Here is a 19,943-nt window from a genome sequence, read left to right as displayed (position 1 = left end):
GCCTGTAGTTGAGGCGGTGCTGCGCCTTCCCTTATAGTGCGGTTCGGGTGTCCACCGAGAAGTGTGACAAATACTGCGCCTTTAATTTTTTGCTATCCTATAAAGCAATTTACGAATTAAGTGCAGGTGTCCATCGAAAAGTGAGTTGACCGTGAAAACGCAATTACAGACAAGGACAGCAAAATAAGGCACACGAGCGCGTGTACATTCTGTAGCCCTTTTCTTTCATTGCGCTTTCACGAGCAACGTGGCAAACAAATTCGCCCAAACGATTCCATTATCGAAAACTGATCAACTGCATAGAGGGGGAGGGGGAACGCTTGAGCTACGCCCTTGAAGGCATGACAGGCTTTAATGGTGGCCGTCAACAGTTCTTCTTAGTTCGCGTACACAAACCACTCACCGTGATTCACTTTGCTATTCGGTTAATCGCTCTACCCTTAACTAGGGCCTCTTTTATCTTAGACATTTTCTCATTAGCATACAGTTGTAAGTTACCACGTTATGTCCGGGATCACACGGCGTAGATATGAACCGCGCTTTATCCAAACTGCACAACCTGCATGCGTGTCCTACAGGTATGTCATGTCTGACTCAAGATCCAAAGGTGATGGGTTTGATTCTTGTCTCATCGTAACTACAGTTCTATTTTGAGTGCTAGCTGTTTATTTACGTTTATGTATTTACATGTTCTAATGGCATTTCTGTCGCCTTGCGATCTTGTAAATACGATTTATGTAATGCTTTAGCTAATTTTCAATTCGTCGCTCCATGTGTGACGTTGCGACCCGCGATCCATCTGGAGTTTCTCGACACAAAGCCGGCTGTAACAAGCCGGCTTTTTCGTTGACCAGGAGCCTTTACACCGTCACGTTAGAATAGAAAGTACGCATTCAGTGTCAAGTGCCCAGACCCAATGACAAGCGCCAGTATAGTGTTTCGGCCACAACCAACGATGCCTAGACACCGCGCAGAGACAGCATGTGTGGTTCTGCCAGAACGCACACGCTTAGGACGCGACATGTATAGTACATTGGAAATAAAGCGCCGCTCAAACTTCGCGAGCCATTGGCATCAACGAGAAACTCCTAGCGTCCGCAATAAAGCTGCAGAAAGCAAGGAAACAAAAAGTCAGGATGATCAGCGAGCAAATATAGGTAGCAAATACAAATACAAATCGGAATGAACAACACAAACGAGACACGCTCACTATGCACGCACGTATATTTTTCCTTTTTGCATATATACCTTGTAGATCAGGCATTGCCTTAAGGGCGAGTGGCTGTGACCACTGAGCTAATTAGATACTACCCTTAATAACTGACGTGGACCTACGCAAAGGTCAAGTCTATTTGAGTGCACGGCACTGTGAACGTATTAAACTGAAAGATTTTAGACTTTTCAAAATACTACCAGTTCCACGTTTTTTTCCTCTAGCAATTTTTAGGCAGTAAATGAACGCTTACTAGCAAAGTAGTAACACGTGGCCGAGGAATATATATATATAGTCAGATATTAAAAAATGACCATTTTTAAGCCCTCCTATTATGAGGGTATATTAAAAAATTAGTAACAAGCAGTCAGACTTCTCCACTTAATTTTTGCAACTTTTCTTCAGCAGCTCAGGCTACTATGCGCCAAGCCCAAGGTTAGGACATATAATCATGTGTTTAAGCGCTAATAAACCCAACCCAACCCAAAAGAACACAACACGCAACCCTTTCTTTATGACAGTAACACAAAAGCAGCAGTAGAAACTCCTCTTTTCAAGAACAAATCATGTATTTGGTTTCTCTTATTTGGGAAGCTATATCCTGAAATAACGCCTGAAATATCTGCCGTCGTGGTGCAACAAAAAATGTTGATGAGCATTTCATACGCTGAATATTTCGTCGAAGGCTGCGGCCAAATGACTAGTCGATATTTTTTGGTTCAAGTAGTACATGTTACTATATCGACTGCATTCCTTATTGCTGTCATAGACAACTAGTAGCGAGAGAGTAACTGTAAAATACAGACTGTAATGATAGCCCTTACTGCCATTTTTAGTAGGTATCACTACATCAAAAAAAAAAAAAGAGTGGAAGTCTCTTTCTTGAAAAACTCATTTTTAATTTCAGAGATTATAAGAAAGATCAGTTGTTGGGGGGGGGGGCTAAGTCTTGAAGTGTCGGCCTGCATGTAGGACGTCTACTGGTTACGAGACGCACAAGTAAGGGGAAACTTTCGGGCTTTCTCAGGACAATTTCATATGCGGTTTTTTAAATTGCAACTGAGAGTTTGTGTTACCAGGTAAACCTGCCATATGTTTTCGCAAGAACTAGCAGGAAAGTAGTAAGTGCGTGTCTCGATCTACATATTGCTATTTTGAGTCACGACGTGAGTGTCTATGCTTGAGCGGTCTCTTTGTAGAATAATTACAACATCGCAATAATATCCACGACGCCGTATCAAGGAAGAGAGCTGAATAATGGCCCAGCAAATGGTTTAGTCCTTGAAAGTGCTCTTGGTGTGCGGTTGCTTTGGCGTTAAAGATCCCTCCCCCCTTTCAATTACTTTTTTTTTTTCAGGAGTATCTGCGTTAGCTACAAACGGAAGTCTCTTTGGCTCTTTCTTTGCCCCTGCTTGCAACTTAGTTGGGCATTACAACATTTTCACTGCGAAAGCCATAGTAGTGTCACGATGCGAAAATGCCAGTGTCTCTGCAACCTCCCTCCACCAACCAGGATCACCACCCACCGTTAGGTAGGGGCTGTCCACCAACCATCACCCTCCATTCAAGACCCCCAACCCATCTTCGCGCTCAAGCTTCCCTCGAGAAACGCCTAAAAAAAAAAAAAAAAAAAAAGAAAAAAAAAAAGTATGTCAATCGATGGTCCGCTTCGACGGAAATGCACGGCGTCAGATTCATTTGCCCTCTGCACGACACGACACATCACACTGATTTCTTTACGTCCACCCTTACTGTACACTTAGCCTCGTTTTTCTTTTTTTTTTTTGTGCTTACAATATAAGCTTATCCCTCTTTTCCCTTATCGCGTCTACCTCTGATGCACTCTGCGAAGGCTTTGCTGTTAGGCCCACCGAACTCGCCGCACATCTGCGATACTTTGACTTCGCTCATTGACGGTCTCGCCTCTATGTAACTCACTTGCTTAGCACAGCACATCGCCTTCAAACTGTCGAGGGAAGTTGGCACACAAACTTCAACGGAAGAGTGGCATTCCCCGCTCTGATCCCTCAGCTCTTCGTCTCAGCTAACTTCGCTCCTCAACCCCTCTACTTTCCACGGCAGCCACATGGCGGGTTGTTCCCGTGAACACCGCTCTCCTCAGGTTGTGCATTCCTCTCCCCGCGTCATAACTAGCAGCCGTACACGGTAGCCAGCCTCTGGCATCTTCCTCCTCTCTTTTACATTAATTTCTTTCTCTCCGCTTTTTCTCCTGCCAACCAGGCAAGCCATTCTCAGAGACTTTAGAGAACAACACCAACGGACACGTTTTCCAACTGACCTAGGGCTAACGAATTAAGAACCGCGACGAAATCATATGCAAAGATGTAGTGGCAAGCAAGCTGCCCTCCAAAAGCACCACACACCAGCCACCTCCTAATCCACCACCCTGAAATAAATATTTTCTTTAAATTCTTAGTCTGTCATTTCCTCTCTCCCTAAACCTTATTTCGTTCTACTACTACTACTACTACTACTACTACTACTACTACTACTACTACTACTACTACTACTACTACTACTACTACTACTACTACTACTACTACTACTACTGCTATTGCTACTACTACTACTACTACTACTACTACTACTACTACTACTACTACTACTACTACTAATACCACTACTACAATTACTACTACTGCTACTGCTACAATTATTACTGCTGCTACTACTACTATATTATAATTATTATTACTACTCCTTCTGCTGGCACTATTGCTATTTATAACAGTAATAAATTAAGGCAAAGGTCAAGTTCCGCCTTAAAAGTGGACGCGATAGCGCCTTTACAGCGCATTTTTATTCCGCGAATACTTTCATTTTATTTTTTAACTTGGTTTTTGGTGAAAGAAAAGTGCAGTATCTTTCTCACTTCTCAGTGGGAAACTACACTTACAATTAACGGCATACAATCGGAGGTGCATATGTCGTCTGTTCGAATCCCTGTCGCAAACTAGCCTTCACCTTGATTAACAGATTGATACTAAATAGGAAACGAATCGGTATGACAGACATCAGCCTGAACTCTGCACAAAGAAAGGTTAAGTCACAATTCCGGTAATAATCGGGTCCACATTTTCGCCGACGCCATTTTTATCAATTTTAGGTTACTGTGACGGCGCCGCGTTTTTGACCGAACGAGCTTTTACACACTTCGTATAAAACTATTAATAACACATGGTAACTGTCGCATTAAGAGTGGACGCCTAAATACGTCAGCAACTGGACTTTCCTTTTTGTAAACTGAAGCTACCTTTCACTAACCAGCGCATTCGCGCTGGTCACTCCCTGCTCAGGACTCATACAAGCAAGCTGGATAACATCTTCAGAAAAGCGTTGTTTCGCCGCTTAACGAAAATGAGTACAAAATGCTAGCTGGACAGTTGAATGGACCGAACATTTTATGATATTGCATTCAAGCTTTAAAGTGACGAAAGGAGAGACAGGGTGACATGTTCTGCTCGCCATGACAGAGTCCTGCGGTGATAAGGATGTCAGGGATTAAGGAGCACGCGACACATCATGAGCGATAAATATATATCCAATAAATGGCAGTTGGAAGCTGTTCCGAATAGGGAGCCTACATGTTACGCCGCAGCGCAACGCGTACGCTCCCTAACCCAGAACAAAAAAACTTTTCGCCATCGCTTTAGTGTATTGCAATATTAGAATATTAAATTACCAGATTACGCACCCAATACTTCTGCTGCAGTTATAATGCAGGGCCAACAAATATATTTTATTTTCGCTGCCCTTAATATTGAGGCGTTGCAGAGGAGGGTGAGCTAAATGTCATATCGAATAAACATACGGAAATGAACAATAAATCAGAAACCAAATATTATTGAGCCATTACGAATGCAAGGAGGGGAGAAACTGAGGTGCCATCTGATAAGTGAGATTGTTAGGGATATGGTTTCCAAGATATCGCTTTAATTCGACTTTGGTACAGGTGGTTGAGCTTAGTGAATACACGTAGTTGACCTTATATACTTGAGCGTTGCCTGCAAGCATTTGTACTCGGATTGAACCGTTCTACTTAAGCCATGCTGGCGTAAATGTTACGAAACATGTCGTCAACTTCCTTCTGTTGATCCAGAAAAGAGTTTTCAATCTCGGGAAGTCCTAGTAAACAAAAGCTGAAATCATGCTTCAGTGGAATGTCGCAATGAATTGGTATGAAGTATGCTAGATTTAATTGGAAAGGTCTACTATACCATGTGAGGTAACTGCAGCGTGAGGTAATGTAGCCCATCGACCATCGTGTTTTCAACAGTCGTGCGTTGAAGAACAGATGTAAGATATATATATATATATATATATATATATATATATATATATATATATATATATATATATATATATATATATATATATATATATATATATATATATATATATATACACACAAGGCGGCTGCGCACAGGAGAGAAAAAGAGCTGTCTTTCGCCATGAAGTAAGACGCTCTGACGGTCTAGTTAGTACATTTGATGCGAAAGAGTAAAACTGCGCAAAGAACAACCGGACGAAGTACCCACGTAAGTTCCTTGTCTGTGTCTGCGTGTCTTTCGTCCCGTCTTCTTTACGCAGCTTTACTCACTCGCTTTCGCCCTGAAAGATGCCCAGTCATTCTTGTATGGTAAGTGAAGGGGAAAGAAAGCACTGAGCCAAAACACAGGAGTGATATTCGATATTCACTTTCTGGCGAGCAGAAGCAGCATCTTAAAAATGATACGCACCCCTTCCTGTCGCCACTACCGACGCGACGAGGTCGCCTAGCGAATGCTGCATCATTACCCTCAGATTGATGTAGCACATACGCCTTTCTCTCCGCACGGCGGTAATCCGACTGGCCTTCAAAGCACTTCCAGAGGAAAAGATCCTGAGGTAGGGGGGGGGGGGGGGGGGGGGGGGGGGGCTCACACCACTTTTGTACAAGGAAGACAGTAAACTATGAGAGAATATTGTCTGTCAGCAGGCCGCTAGAAGAGCGCTAGATCACAGTCAGCGGTGAATATATCTGAGCACATATCGATTACTGATACCCCGTCCCTTTGCTTAATAGTCATTCAGCGCTTATTCCCGCTCCTTCAGAGCAAGGTAGGGAGACAGGCCTGCGTCTCCACAACCTAGCAGCTTTTCCTCTAGTTGCCACTGTTTGTTTTCTTTTACAGCCTGAGTGTCACCAGCACCTCGATTAGGTTGTCTCCGTGAAAACAAAAAGTGCTCGCGCTGCAGCCATTTATGCTTCCGGAACGAACTTTTGGGGGAGAAAGTTGTTCCCAAAATTTACTCAAAACATTACAGTTGCAAAGCACAACAATGGGGAAAAAAGATTCTTTATGAAATGTTTACTTTAGTTGTCAGAATGAGGTCCCCATTAATTACCTCAACAAAGTTGGCACTTTTACAAATCGCGGCACGTGGTGTGTCGCGGCATTGGTGATGGAAAGCTCGACCCTACTTTCTGATAGGCAGAATCTCAGGAGGAAATTATACATTCAGAATTCTCGATGAATTTGCCAACTATGACCGCCGAAATAGCTTCAGCAAAACTGGTCCCGACATGACGGAGCATCGCTACTCAAGTCCTCGGAAAGTCGTTGGCTCGAGTGGAAATTTCCACCAGTTTGAAGTGGGGCCTCCAAGACTACGTTTCGGCTTCTGAGGCTGCCGCGTTCGTCTTGCTGGGGCGTCTTCTTCGAGAGCAGAACAGGTTCGCGCAGCACACTCAAAGGACATTACACCCCGAGACATGCCCTGAGACGTTGCTTCACGCAGTATCTGGCCACGAAGTTGGTGCAGCGGTTTGTGTCGCACGGCCTACATGGCGTTAAGCTGCGATGTCATTTTTTTTCATTAGTTCTAATTTTGTCAACTTATGCATATACATACTAAGTAATTCCTTCTGTAACCATGAGCTCTTTGTTGCAGTTGCGTTCTGAGTTCATTTTTTTTCGTTAATAAATTAGTCAAGTCATCTCATGGTAGTCTTGGCTTCAGATTTAAAAAAAAAAATGGTTTGAACGAGAAAGCGAGTCGATGTACTTGCCATAAGTGAGAGGGGCTTCCTCTGTGCGATCAATGAGGAAATTATTTTTCGATAATGGGTCAAGTGTGCTACCGTTCAGGGGCAGATTCAAGAAGAGGCATGGGATTGGTCCCAGAAATTTTATAAAGGGGAATCATGCTGACCTCTATTTTTTTTTTTTTTATGGCAAAGTCCAAGAAAAAAAAAATGGGGGCACACATAACGCACCTTAAGAGTGGGTTGAGACTGCATTAGGATCCACATGCGTTGCTGTTTTGGTGTTCATATACCATTTGTTTGTTTGTGTTTTTTTTTTTCAGCGAAAGTGCTTGTCTTTCTTCAGAGGCACCTTGTTTGGCTAATGTTGCAACTGTGTAGGTGACGTAATACCTCTTTAGAACCCTGCCATATCACCTAAAAACTCCACCTGCCATACCTTCAGCTCACTCTTCACCTTTCATTTATTAACTTTCTCGCTGACCTGCTAACTCGAGTCCCTGATTGATCAAGAGGTTGATGACGTCACAAGATCACGTGACCTTATTAAGCGCTGATCTTTAGTCGCAGTGTGCGATGTCAGGAGACCACGTGACCTTTCTCGACCAATCACGTAATCTCATCACACACGAAGGCGCTGGCATTTTCTTGAAAGGGGGACTGCCATTTGTCAGAGAAAACTCGGCTAAGGAATTCCCTGACTGGCCAAAAAGATTATTACGTCACAGTGTCTAATGAGTTGGCCGAGCGCTGATTGGTCGACGGGATGTGACTTCACTAGACCTTTAGATCTTCTATCAGTGCATTACGCTCACAGGAGCCTGATTTTTTCTCGGAATGCGGACTCTAATGTTATCCCATTATTACATGTTTCTAATGAGACGCCACCCCTGCCCTCCCCCCCCCCCCCCCCCCCCCCCCTCTGCAGCCTTCGCTTCCACAGTGACAAATAAGTCTGCCCCTTTTATAGGTGTGCCTATACTTAACGGTCCCTTGCTATTTACGAAAAGTTATGATGCCTTGCGTTTAACTGCGAGGCTACTTCAGCCTTTTGATGGCACCTGTTTCCACGTTATTAAAGTCTAAGCGCTTGTAGAGGTTGAGTGGCAACATTCTTTTTTTTTTTTCTAATTATTTAGCTACATTGTAGAACACAACTCAAAATGAACTAGGGTTAAGAGGGAGCCTCAGTTGGATAGCGAACGTTTCGACGAGAGGACTTGTTTTCGTCTGGACCATTTGCCAACCTGGTTGACGTTTTCACGCTGAAGCAATCTCAGCAGATATTGAGGCGAAAGCCTTGAATGGCTCATACACGTGGTCATGACCGCGTCCGTCCGGCCACGAGAAGAGTCACACTTCTTCGCGAGATTCCGTGGGATACTGCGAGATTGTGGGATCGTGAAACGCACATCACAATTCTCCTTGTCTACCGTGAGGATGATAGTAGCGATCACAATTACGCTGCAATTAGTGACAATGACAATGATGACATTAGCAATGACAATGACTGAGCATTTAATTGATAATGATAATGAGAGAAACGTGATTCACCAGCAACGCTCAGGCTTTCGCATTTCTGCAGTCTAGATTCCACACTGCTCTCGGACTTTTTTTTTTTTTTATACGATTGATCAATGTACTACAATACAGGCTACAACTGATACAGAAATTGAAATCTGACAGTACGCCATCGAGTGAAGTGATTAGAAAAAAAAAAAAACGCTGATAAATCTGATATTCATTCCTTACTGAAAAAAACAGACTCAGTTATTGAGGCGCCCTGGTACCCTGAGCAGCCATGAAGTGCAGTCTCGTATATTCGCAATAGGCAAGCTAGCTTTCCGAGGACGGAAAATGCTGAGAAAAAGAAATAATATTTTCTTTTCATCGTGGTCAAGTCAACAGCTCCTAAGGGAACCCTTGGTACACTGACCTCTCCATGAGCAGCCACTCTTAAGTAATGCGAGCGCATTGCGGCGTATTCTGCGCGCTTCCTGTCCCTCATGCGGTTCATCCTCCGTGCTGCCATAACTCTTCTGAAACGACATTGTCCAGAGACGGACAAGAAGGCGTTGTTCGCGCTCGTCCCGAGACGGCTCGCACAGCTGGAGCGTGGCTTTACCAACTCGCGCAGCCCCCATCGACGCCCCGTGGGGTCGCCGATCGCAGCAGAAAGCGAGAGCGGCGAGCGGATAAAGGTGAACGCGACGACCTTCGCCTGGCGGGCGTCTCCGGAGGCGGCAGCAGCCACTTCCCTTTCCTGCGCGACCTGAGCTGCCGACCAGAGCGGCCGCCACCGCTGCCGCCACAGAAGCTCCGAAGGCATGGCTCGCCTGTGCAACGCCGAGCCGCTCCTCCGGCTGCTGCTACTGCTGATCCTGCTCCTTCGGCCGATCGCTCCAGCAGAGGCAGCGGCGCGGAAGGACTCCGGAGCCGGCGCAGCTACCGACGGCTCAGGAGGGGAAGCGTCCCGGAAGGACAGTTCGGGACTCGAAGCTCCCGATACTTTAGCAGGGCGCTTCCCGGATCCCGCACTTAACACAGCGCTCTACGAGGACACTGCCGAGTCATCACAGCTCAAGACGTCCCGAGAACCTGACAAGCTCGAAGATGTCGCCGCAATCACTGCGCCTGACGAGAATTCCTTTGGATCATCGCCAGGATCCCAAAGCCCAAGCCAGACCCTTGAAGAGGAAATGCAAAGATCACCTTTGCACATTGCAGCGGAGGCCCTGGTCCAAAGTTTGGCCGACACGACGGCATCGAGCAGCAGCCCGAGTCCTCCCGAGGCGAGCCAGACGACCGATGCAGAAGAGGAGCACGAAGGACAGACTGCCACAACGACGACAGCTCCTCCGGGAAGCGGCTTCGACCTGGAATCCAATCTGCGCGCCGTCATCGAGCGAATCTTCAAGGAGGCCCTGCCGCTCGTATACCGTTTCTCCACCGGCGCCGGCTCTTCGCCCGAGTGCATGGGCGCACTGTTCAAGTGGGTCCTGGCCATTCGCAGGCTGGAGCCATGGGCGCTCAGAAGTGAGTAGCACGCGCTCCCTATACCATGCGGAAGGCAGGAGGCACATATGCGTTGCTCGATACAAAGGTCGTCGGCATGTGAGGCGTAACTAATTTTTAGGCGAGGAACCGATCAAGTCGAAGAGATGCGCCGGGAGGGCTGAGCGCTGGTCTGACGAGAAAGCGCGTTCGACTCGACACGCCTTTGAAAGTTCGAACCGCTTCCTAGAGTTTTCGCAGCAAAGCAGGGGTTTCGGTGACCTGTATTTCTTATTTCTCAGCGAAGCGACATCGCTCTTTCATTTTGCTCGAGTAAACAAATCCAAGTGAAAAAATACTGTCGGTTACCGTTAGTGTACACTGGAGCTACCTAAGTACATCACTTTATTTTTACTGTGGCTTGTTTTTAAAGAGAAGGTTGTTTATTGCATGCTACATAGCTTATAGAACCAAATAAAACACCATGGCTATTTTAGCTTGAAAGAAAATGGCTGATATCATGTGAGAGCAAAACCGGACATTTCATCAACCTTATATTTTTCTTTTTCGCGATGTATTCCATTCATTAATAGAGCGACAGCTCAAGAATGATAATCTGCTTAGATAGCGTAGAGTTTTCTATGTCGCTCCAAAGCCCCCTTGGTCGAAGAGAACCATAACGACAAACACCCTTCGCTTCATGTTCGCATTTGATTTATAGCCAATGTTTCAACTAAACCGCATTAAAAATGGTTGCTTCCGCTTCCTGATTGATGTGTATAACGCTCGTACTTGAAGTGGCTCGCTTGCAGCACTCAAGTCTGCGCAGATGGTTCCCTGCTTGCGGCTCGTTCATTCCTCTAGCGGTGGAAAAGATTTAGATCTCCGCAGCGTACTTACTTTTATTATTCAGCACCACTCGTCCGTTTCGATCTGTCCATCAAAGGCATTTTTCTTATTTTTTTTTTTTTTTTTTACGTTTGCGATACGTACGGAGACGCCAAGACATAACTTTGAAATCAAGCAGAAAAACGCGCAGTATTAAAAACTCTGTTATTATTACACGTTGCTGGAACGTTTGCAAACAGTATGCGCGCTCTGTTAATATAGTAGATAGAGGTAATTCAAATGGGTAACACTATGTTTTTTCCAGAGAAATAAAGGTGCGGTAGTGGCAGAGCTATTTCTTGGCAGCAGCACGGCATCGCAGTTTTTTTACATAATTTGGCATGTAAAATACTAGTCCCCTGCAGTATCCATTAAAATTGCTTGGCATCTAGACTATGCATGTTTTCCGTGCCATAATTACGCGAGCATATTTCATGCGAGGAATCAATGTCCGTCAGAAGTCTGACGAGTTGAATATCACGCCATCCCCACTTCTGCGAGTGCTTCCTTTTTACTGGCTGTGCCAGAATGTATTTTATATTGCTCTGTGTACTCATAGAAGCATCTTGGACAGATCACTATATTTATTAACATCTTCTACGCCAGCTGAAACCGGACGGAATCTACGCAGCTAGCGTTTTCCCAGAAACGTTGAGAGGATTCTTCGGAATTCGCCTTATATGTGACAAAGAACCCAACCACGCATGCTGCCGAGTTCCGAAATAAATTTTGCTCGGCGCAGTTTACTTGTTGTTCGGTCCACCATAACCTCAATCATTACTTCCTAGATAATTTATTTTGGAGGAGCTGATGCTTTAATAAATGATCTAGAAGTGATTGCTTGTTCTGCTGACTGCGCACCTGAACGCTTGCGCATGCATGGACGTATGTAATAACCGTTATTTATCTGTAGCAGTCACTATATTATGTTCGTCATTTGTTGCTTTGGCAGCATTAAAAAAAATGAAGAATTAGTAAAAATGTAGCGACACAATCAGTTGCTACCTTTTTGCTAATTATTTGGGCGTACTTGAATGTGTCGTTGCAATCCCTGAGTCGTAAGGATCCCTTCAGGGTTAAAGAGGAGAGCATTAGAGGGGCACATCTTCTTTGCCGAAGGTGACTGCGGATGAGAAAAGAAGTGTTATAATGATTTTATCAGTGTTTCGCATGTTCCTAGCGCTAGCTACTGCATGGGAGTATGCATATTCCACGTGCTGTCAAAGCGATATGTCATCTACGAAAACCTTAGTTTTTACGGCTTCAGCTTTTGAAATTGCCATTGTTACAAGGACGATTCCCCGTACAGGCTGGGGCACATCAGGTGAAACAGTGCGACGTGTTTTGTTCTTTGTGTTTTTTTTTTTTACTTATTCAGCTCAAGTTTAATGCCCACAAATGCTCATTATCTTAAATGCGTGCTCCCTGTATTCTGTGCAAACTACGTCACTTGAACAGCCTTTGCTTTCAAGTCCCTAATACTATTTCGGTTTTGGCCAATTCGAGAAAAAAAATTAATTATCCTTGACGTTGAGTGATGTGGAAAACTTCGAACTTAAACCAACACCGCGCTTACCGCCTTTGAATATGCCTCGGAATTCCAGCTTCTTGTACATCAAGCACTAAGCACGTAGCAAGCGCCTGGAAAAGTGTAAACAAAAAAAAAATCATTTTGCGGAAACGCTCAGACACCGAGCTTTTGGATCATTTCTGCTGTCACGAGCGGCAATCAACTTGATGCACGTCGGTATCCCGAAATTTTTCCCACTCAAACTATCAACACTGTGAGGGGGATAAAGGAAGATTCGGTTGCTCTTTCTGCTCCAGCTTTGCCAACTGCGGTACCACAAAGGACTGCGCGCTCTGTGCGTAAATGGACCAATAGTGCCGGCTGCACAGTACCTGCCTAACGAAAGGCTGGGACCTGAACATCATTTAACAGCTGCGTCATGGGGATGGAAGGAGCGGAAAGAGTATGGACCGTGCAGGAAAAAGGCAGCATTTTAATGAAACGGTGGGCACGTTACAGGCAAACTGTTTTCCAACGTAGTAATAAAAAGCTAACCCTCCCTGCTGCTTATAATATCCGCTTATAGTCAGAGGCAGCACCAATATCCTCTTACCTCTCAGAAAGATTTGTACGAGGTGATATCAGCCGTAAACTACTGTTTTGTCTCAGTAGGCAGACCTATGTTCACTCTATACTTTTCTCATGCGGGTGTCTGAGCTGGTCTTAGCCGTTTGTCGTGCACCAGTTTTGTTCTCACTGAAGAAAGTAGAAACTTATCTTGAACTTCAATCGCGCAAGTTTCATTCATAATTACACATTCGTAAATGGCATCGCGAACATGTCATAGACCGCAGTTCCGACTCTGATAGTCCAGAGGGGAATAATAATTTAGAGGATTTTGCTAGGCGCAAGCGTACATAGCCGTCCATGTTTTTCACGTGTTAGACCCTCAGTTTGCGGGACAGAAGACGGAGGCGACTGGAGCAGCTGTAGGAATTAAATAAGTATGTACGTAATTTCCAGCTTACAGGCCGCGTGTATCCTCTTGTTCGCACTGACATCGATTATAATAATTGTTGCCGAACGTATTTTTTTTAAGCTGCGCTGTCTGAAAACCTCTGTTTTGGTTTAGTACACTTGAGTTTCGGTTGCATAGTAAGAGATTTGCGTCTTAAAGTCTAAGGCATGTTCTTCAGAAACGACAGCGCCGAGAGCACTCCATGGCCATAACTTCCATTTCGTCTGAAATGACGTCATCTTCGTTAGAGCGTCTGCTTTTAGCCCCCCTCGTACACTCTTATAGGCACCGCTTTTGTCGTTGATATTGTTGTTGGGGGGGACAAAAATAACAAGCGATACGGTCCTCCCCGGTTGACTCCACTTCACTGCGTTCTTGGTGATGCCATCCACGTCGTTTCCTTGTTTTCGCATACAAGCGCGAATGATGAATGCTCGGTTTTGCCCCTAAATACAGTTGCTTGGGATGCCGTTGTTTGGTCGGTTGATATACGCATGCGCCGCTTTCGTCCTACAGTTAGCAGCGTCTCAGCATGAGCGTGTAGCTTCGTTTTTTATCTTTTTTTTTTTTCTTTCTACTTCAGTTGTGTCCTAATTCACGCTAAGGCACAGCGGCAGGAATGCGTGGACTCCTGCTCTACATCACGCAACTCGCGGAGCTCTTCTGCCTCTTTTTTCGCAAGAACAGTCTGCAAGCTAGGGTGCATGTCACGGAGAGGTGACACAAGACTGGCCCGTCGTGTTTTGTTCTCACGAAATGGCAAGCGCTAAATGAGCTGCGTGTCCGCTCTTATCTCGTACCTACAAAGACACAAGCTTGTAAGATCTAAAAATTACACTCGCGCCTAAATAGTTTCAGTTTATCAGGCAGCATGCAGCCCCTTCGTTATGATTGGCGCAGAAGCCATGACCTTGCTGCAATTGAAGCAAACTCTGCCGGACATGTTCGTTTACCTGTCGTAGAGCGGATGCCATAAATAACGCTTTTTCTTACTTTTGCGCAGCGCCTACTTTACATTTTTAGGATATACGCGCAACTAATTTCCAAGTCTTTACCAGTATCACCACATCTTTTCCAGCCGTTGTTTGAAATTTAAAATTACATCCCTGTAACAATATTATAGCCGCGCAGGCCTCGGGTCCAGAGGTTGGCATGCACCGTCCCACATATGGCTTTTAAAGGAACCCCTTTAGGTTTGAACAATTACTTTCTCGTACCATTGCAGAAAAATAAATGAATAAACACCTCTCATTCGTATACAAATTGAAGAGCTGCAGAAGAAAGAAAGCAAGAGATGAATGAATGAATGCTCAAGGCTTAATTGTTATAGTCGCCTCATAGCTCTTCATCATGAGTAGGTTGTTTTCTTTTTTTAGCCCCTTTTTAGCAAGTTATCCGGACTCTCATTTCAGCCGTGCTTTGAAAGCGCATGCATGACGTTTTTTTTTGTTTTTTTTTTCGATTCGCTACCAAAGTCTGCCGTTTACATATGGCGTCATCCGCGAAAGTTAAGCATTGTTCTTGTTTCTCAACGTCACTCCAAAACCACCACGACAGAGCAGCTTCGGTAGGTTAACATATTAATAAATCATATACTGCGCCGCAAAAGTTCGGTTTGGTTTATGGGATTCAGCATCCCAAAGCGATTCAGGCTATGAGAGATGCCGTAGTGGAGGGCTCCGAAAATTTCGACCACCTGGGGTTCTTTACGTGCACTGACATCGCGCAGCACACCTGCGCCTTGGTTTTCGTCTTTATCGAAAAGCGGCCGCCACGGCCGGGATTCGATCCCGCATCTTTGGGCATAGCAGCCGAGTGCGTACCACTGGACCACCGCGGCCGGGCGCGCCGCAAACGCGTATAGTGTTGGCTGCGAAGCATCATGCTTGGACGGGTTCACTACTAATTTCTTCCGTCTGCGATTGGCTCTTGTGCACTGTTCGGAACCTGCAACTTCAAACTATAAGCCTTGAACTATTACGACCGCCGTGGCCTGCAATCGATCCCACAAACTCGTACTCAGTATTAAAACACCGCCACTGTGGGTACAAAAAAAAAAAAAAAAAAAAAAAAGAACCGCATCGTCAGCACTTAGCGCATTTGCAATACAACAATTTCAAAACGTTCAGGGCAAGCAGAGGGACATCTGAGAAAGGTTGATTCGTTTCAGTTGCGCCTTTGACCTTAACTTGATACAGCTGCACCTGTATAAAAATTCAAATTTTCTCAGTTCATTATCACGCATGCATGTTCGGTAATCTTCGGGCTCGCTTCTTCACTTTGTACACGCACGTGTTCAAGACTTGCTATAATTCGCGCTGTTCAACGTACGGCACAAAGACAGAGGAGTGCCGGGGTCAAATCACCAGACAAAAAATGCCGCGTTTCTTCCTCGGCTGCAGTGCTATAGCCACGAGGAAACACTGTCTCCATTAGAATCTGCGCGTGGAACACATGCATCGAAGTGCACGTTACACCGCAGGAAATGTCTGCAGCCACTGCGGATTAGTCGCAGCGTTCCGCTACTCAAATCTCCGCTTGACTTCGGAAGCAAAACAAAAAGGTCCGCATATAACGGCAGGAAAAGCTTGAGGTGAGCGTATCCGCCAGTCGCTGGGTTAAGACCCGTGTAGCTTGAAGGACAGCCGCCATCGAACGTTGGGGCACTCGAAAATGAGTTAATTTCGCCAGTGACATGTAGTCGCTCACTTGGGTCCAGACTGTTTGTTTCCTGAACGATGAAGTCCTTTGTTTTGCTTCTGTTCCACTTAACTCCTTCATGACTGAAGAGAACGGGAAGCTCCACCGGGATGAAAAATAGCGCCTGTATTATATATGGTCGCGTGCTGTGGCTTTCTTGCCACGGCCACCGCATTTCAGTGGACGTGAATCGCAAAGGCATCTGTAGGTTATGCATGTCACTGCACAGTGAAGGTCTTCAGGCGGTTGAAATTATTTCGTAGCCCTGCACTGCGGCATCTCTTGCTCTCTTCGTTCACTCCCATTTCCCTTGCGGCGTGGTTCAGATATCACCATTGAGATGTGAGATAGTGTGCCTTTTACTACCTAAAAAATTAGCTGCCATTTTCATTTTTCATTATGGGCTGCACGGTGTTCGCCATTCTTTGTCACGCAAAAGACTTGCACACAGAATTCAGCTCCTGTACCGACAACGTAAGAATTCAACGTTCATATCCTGCTCATGGCTTGCTTCCAACTTTGTCTGACTCATCGATTAACTGAATGATTTATTAATTGAATGACCTATTAATTCGTTGGTGAATTAACATTTTAAACCTACGCAGAGATACTTTCCCACCATTTGCAGCTGTTCGACGTGCAGACGAAATGGGCGCCTCTAAACGCGACGGCAACGGTAGAACGCCTTCTTGCGACTGGCTGCATCCACGATTGCGTGGTTGTCTATAACTCTCACTGCTGTCATCTCGCTGCAGCGTTTGACGTTCATATGCAGACGTTACAGTAGCTGGCGCTTCGCTGATACCCAGCCCGCTGTGCACGAGAAAGAACAGAAAATTCGATCAAACGAGGAGAACGCGTGACTCGCGTTAGCGCGGGAGTGAAACCAGTTCAGTGCACGACGAAGTGGCGGCTTTCATGCAGGCCCACTCGGCGCACGCAAGCGTCTGGCCTTGATCCACCGCCCCTGTTGGCCGGCCGCTGCCTCTGAGAGCCTGAAGGGTGATGAACTGTAAACAAAGGCTTCGAATGCATAGGAAGTTAAGCGAATGCATGTGACATTTTTATCGTCGAATATACCCTCGAGGTGCAATTTGAAGAGAGGATAACCGGTGGATGCTAAGGGCAAAAAATTGGATTCCAATTGGGAAGGTAAGCGTAGCAGGGAGTGGCAGAAGATTGGCTGTGAGGATGAGGTTGGGGAGTTTGCAGGGAGGGGTCAAATGGATGCGGCTGGCACGTGGCTGAGTTAATTGGAGGGATATGGGACAGACCTTCACCCTGCTGAGTGCGTAGGGAGTGTGCACCTACGTCACAGTGGTGGTCATTTTTGTGGTGCATGAAGCGCGGCGAAAGGCTTATCGTTATCTGTTCTAACTTGCACTGCTGAAACTGTGCTCATGAGGTATTCAAGTGACGTGATGGTCGGCATTATGTGGAGCAGAGCGCGGCTCCAACAGTGCAAGCCGGAACAGATAATGGTAAGCCGATCAGATATGCCCACAGCCTTTGGCGTGCTCCAAGCACCACAAAGCGGTCGCCGTGCACTGTGACGTAGGCGCATACTCCCTAATGATGATGAAAACAAAAAACGAAATCTATAAGGTAAAATGGATTACAGGCTCAGTTGACGGCTCCGTGGAGCTATACTTATTTTACGTAAATGCTAGCGCTGCAAAGACCCCTGTAGAAGCTTCAGTAGATACTGTACAGTTTTCAGCGCGTCATCGGCTTGCTCAACTGTGGCGCAACTATGGAAAACGTGTCCTTTGTAGTAAGCATTATAAATAACGATATTGCAACTCCATGATGTCTGACTGATGGTCTGATCGACTCTAGACGCTTTGCACATGACTAGTATAGGTTTCGTCTCATCATTTTGTTTTCAGTCCCTCGAAAGTCGTTTCGCTATTCGTATAGTTATCTGAGGCTCTTCGCCAACACCCGTAGTCAGAGAAAATGCGAACGTGAAGCCCATTCTTGTCTTTTCCTTCCGCCGATGTGTGGTTATTGTCGCCAAGAAGGAAAAAAAATAAAGAAGAATAGAGCGTCATTCATTCGCGTCATCCGCTTCAAAGTGAAGTTTTGACTCTTTTGAATTACTCGAGGCAGAGATGTTTTATATATTCAAGGAAGCTAGAAACCTCGCTCTCTTGACCACGAAAACTTGTAAAGGACCCTCACCTACCGGACTTGTTTACCGCGGAGTAGGGCCAAGCCATTTTCGACGTTTTCACACCGGCATTCCGGTTGTATTGTCACTCCTCAATATGGACAACTCCTACGAAGAGCACCAGACCATCATTTTACGCCTAGTTTTATTAGGCGGGTGCATGTTAATAGTGGCCACCCATTTGTTATTCTGTCCTAACATGTGCATATGTAGCATGCATGGAAAAAAGAAAAAGGTTCTTGGCGCTAAAGGTGCTGTTTGCTATCACGTCATTTTAGATCTCTGTTCATATCTTTTTACTTCTTAAATGTGTTTTCTCCCGTCTTTTTAAGACCACTTACTAGCTGCAGAACGCACAGCTGGGTAAACACGCAGAGGCTAGTTCACTAAACTGTCTCAACTTCCTCCTTCTCATCCTTATGACGTCAGCTTCCGCTCGGCTCCAGCAAGCGGTGCGCCTCAAAAACGCCATTGAGTCGCAGTGTCGCGCCTCCGCGAGCGAGAGCCAGTGCCACGCGGCCACCCCCCACCCTCCCGTGGAGCCGTCAGGAGCGACGGCGGCGTCCACGGCCGCGCCGTAATACGCAACGACGACGGCTCGCGTAACAGCGCGTGTATCGGCGCGTATACACAGGGACAGCAGAAAGAGGGTGAGAGGCCTCGTTTTACCGGGTTACGGTTCCGCGGGCGCCGCTCGTCATGCCGTTATGCAAGGGCCGCGAGGAAGCGGGCCCGTTCCGAGGCGGCCGCTATAGGTCAAGGCTAGCCGCGCGCACAGCCGTCCGCCGAGCGGCTGATCCACTTTCTCCCTTGCATCATAGCGCAACCCCGATTTCCCGCAGCCGCTGGCGGTGACGGCTACTCGCGCCTATGCACCCTCCGCTCGACTGCCGCTGCTGAACCGATCTTCGCCGGCCCCAGCCGCGGCGGAGGCGTCACGGTGCTGAGGCAAGCCTCTGCTCCTCCGATCTGTGGACGTCGGTGACCACGGAGGGTGATAAGCCCTTTCCGTCGCCCTACCGACGCCCATTTCAGGCGGCTGTGCCGTCTAGTCTGCGGTGAACGCGATACTGAAGTGAGCCAACCATAACTTGTGGATCTGAGCTTGGTGCTGCGTGACGAAAGTGGTTACGGAACAGCGAAAGAAACTAGCGCTAGGTCTCTTCGCCGCCGCATGGGAATAAGCTGGTGTTGTAGAAATGAGTGAGGAGCGCGGTGAGGAGATGCGGTAGCTATATGATTTGTTTAGCTCGGTTCATATGCCCCGAAGCGACATAGGCTATGAGGGATTCTGTAGTGGAGGACTCCGGTAGTCTCGACGCCCTGCGGTCCTACAAAGCGCGTTGACGTTCGAACGGCCCATGGAACCGAAATTCCCCGTCGAATCCTGGTCGCCGC

General features: G+C 46.3%; 1 protein-coding gene across 2 annotated transcripts in view; it reads left to right on the top strand.

Annotated features, from left to right (window-relative positions):
• Nucleotides 1-9,568: 9,568 nt before the first annotated feature.
• The window catches only part of LOC146202386 (nose resistant to fluoxetine protein 6-like), an 85,881-nt gene continuing 75,506 nt past the window's right edge, over nucleotides 9,569-19,943 (top strand). For both annotated transcript variants that reach the window (XM_084588141.1, XM_084588139.1), the window contains exon 1: nucleotides 9,569-10,298. In XM_084588141.1, the coding sequence (XP_084444267.1) occupies nucleotides 9,590-10,298 (709 nt within the window). In that variant the 5' untranslated portion in view covers nucleotides 9,569-9,589. The remainder of the gene's footprint in view (nucleotides 10,299-19,943) is intronic.

This window comes from Amblyomma maculatum, chromosome 1 (genome assembly GCF_055883805.1).
Source record: "Amblyomma maculatum isolate TAMU_Amacu chromosome 1, ASM5588380v1, whole genome shotgun sequence".
Classification (NCBI taxonomy): domain Eukaryota; kingdom Metazoa; phylum Arthropoda; class Arachnida; order Ixodida; family Ixodidae; genus Amblyomma; species Amblyomma maculatum.
The sequence above is the reverse complement of the archived record's forward strand: the minus strand, read 5'-3'. Positions and strand labels throughout refer to the sequence as shown.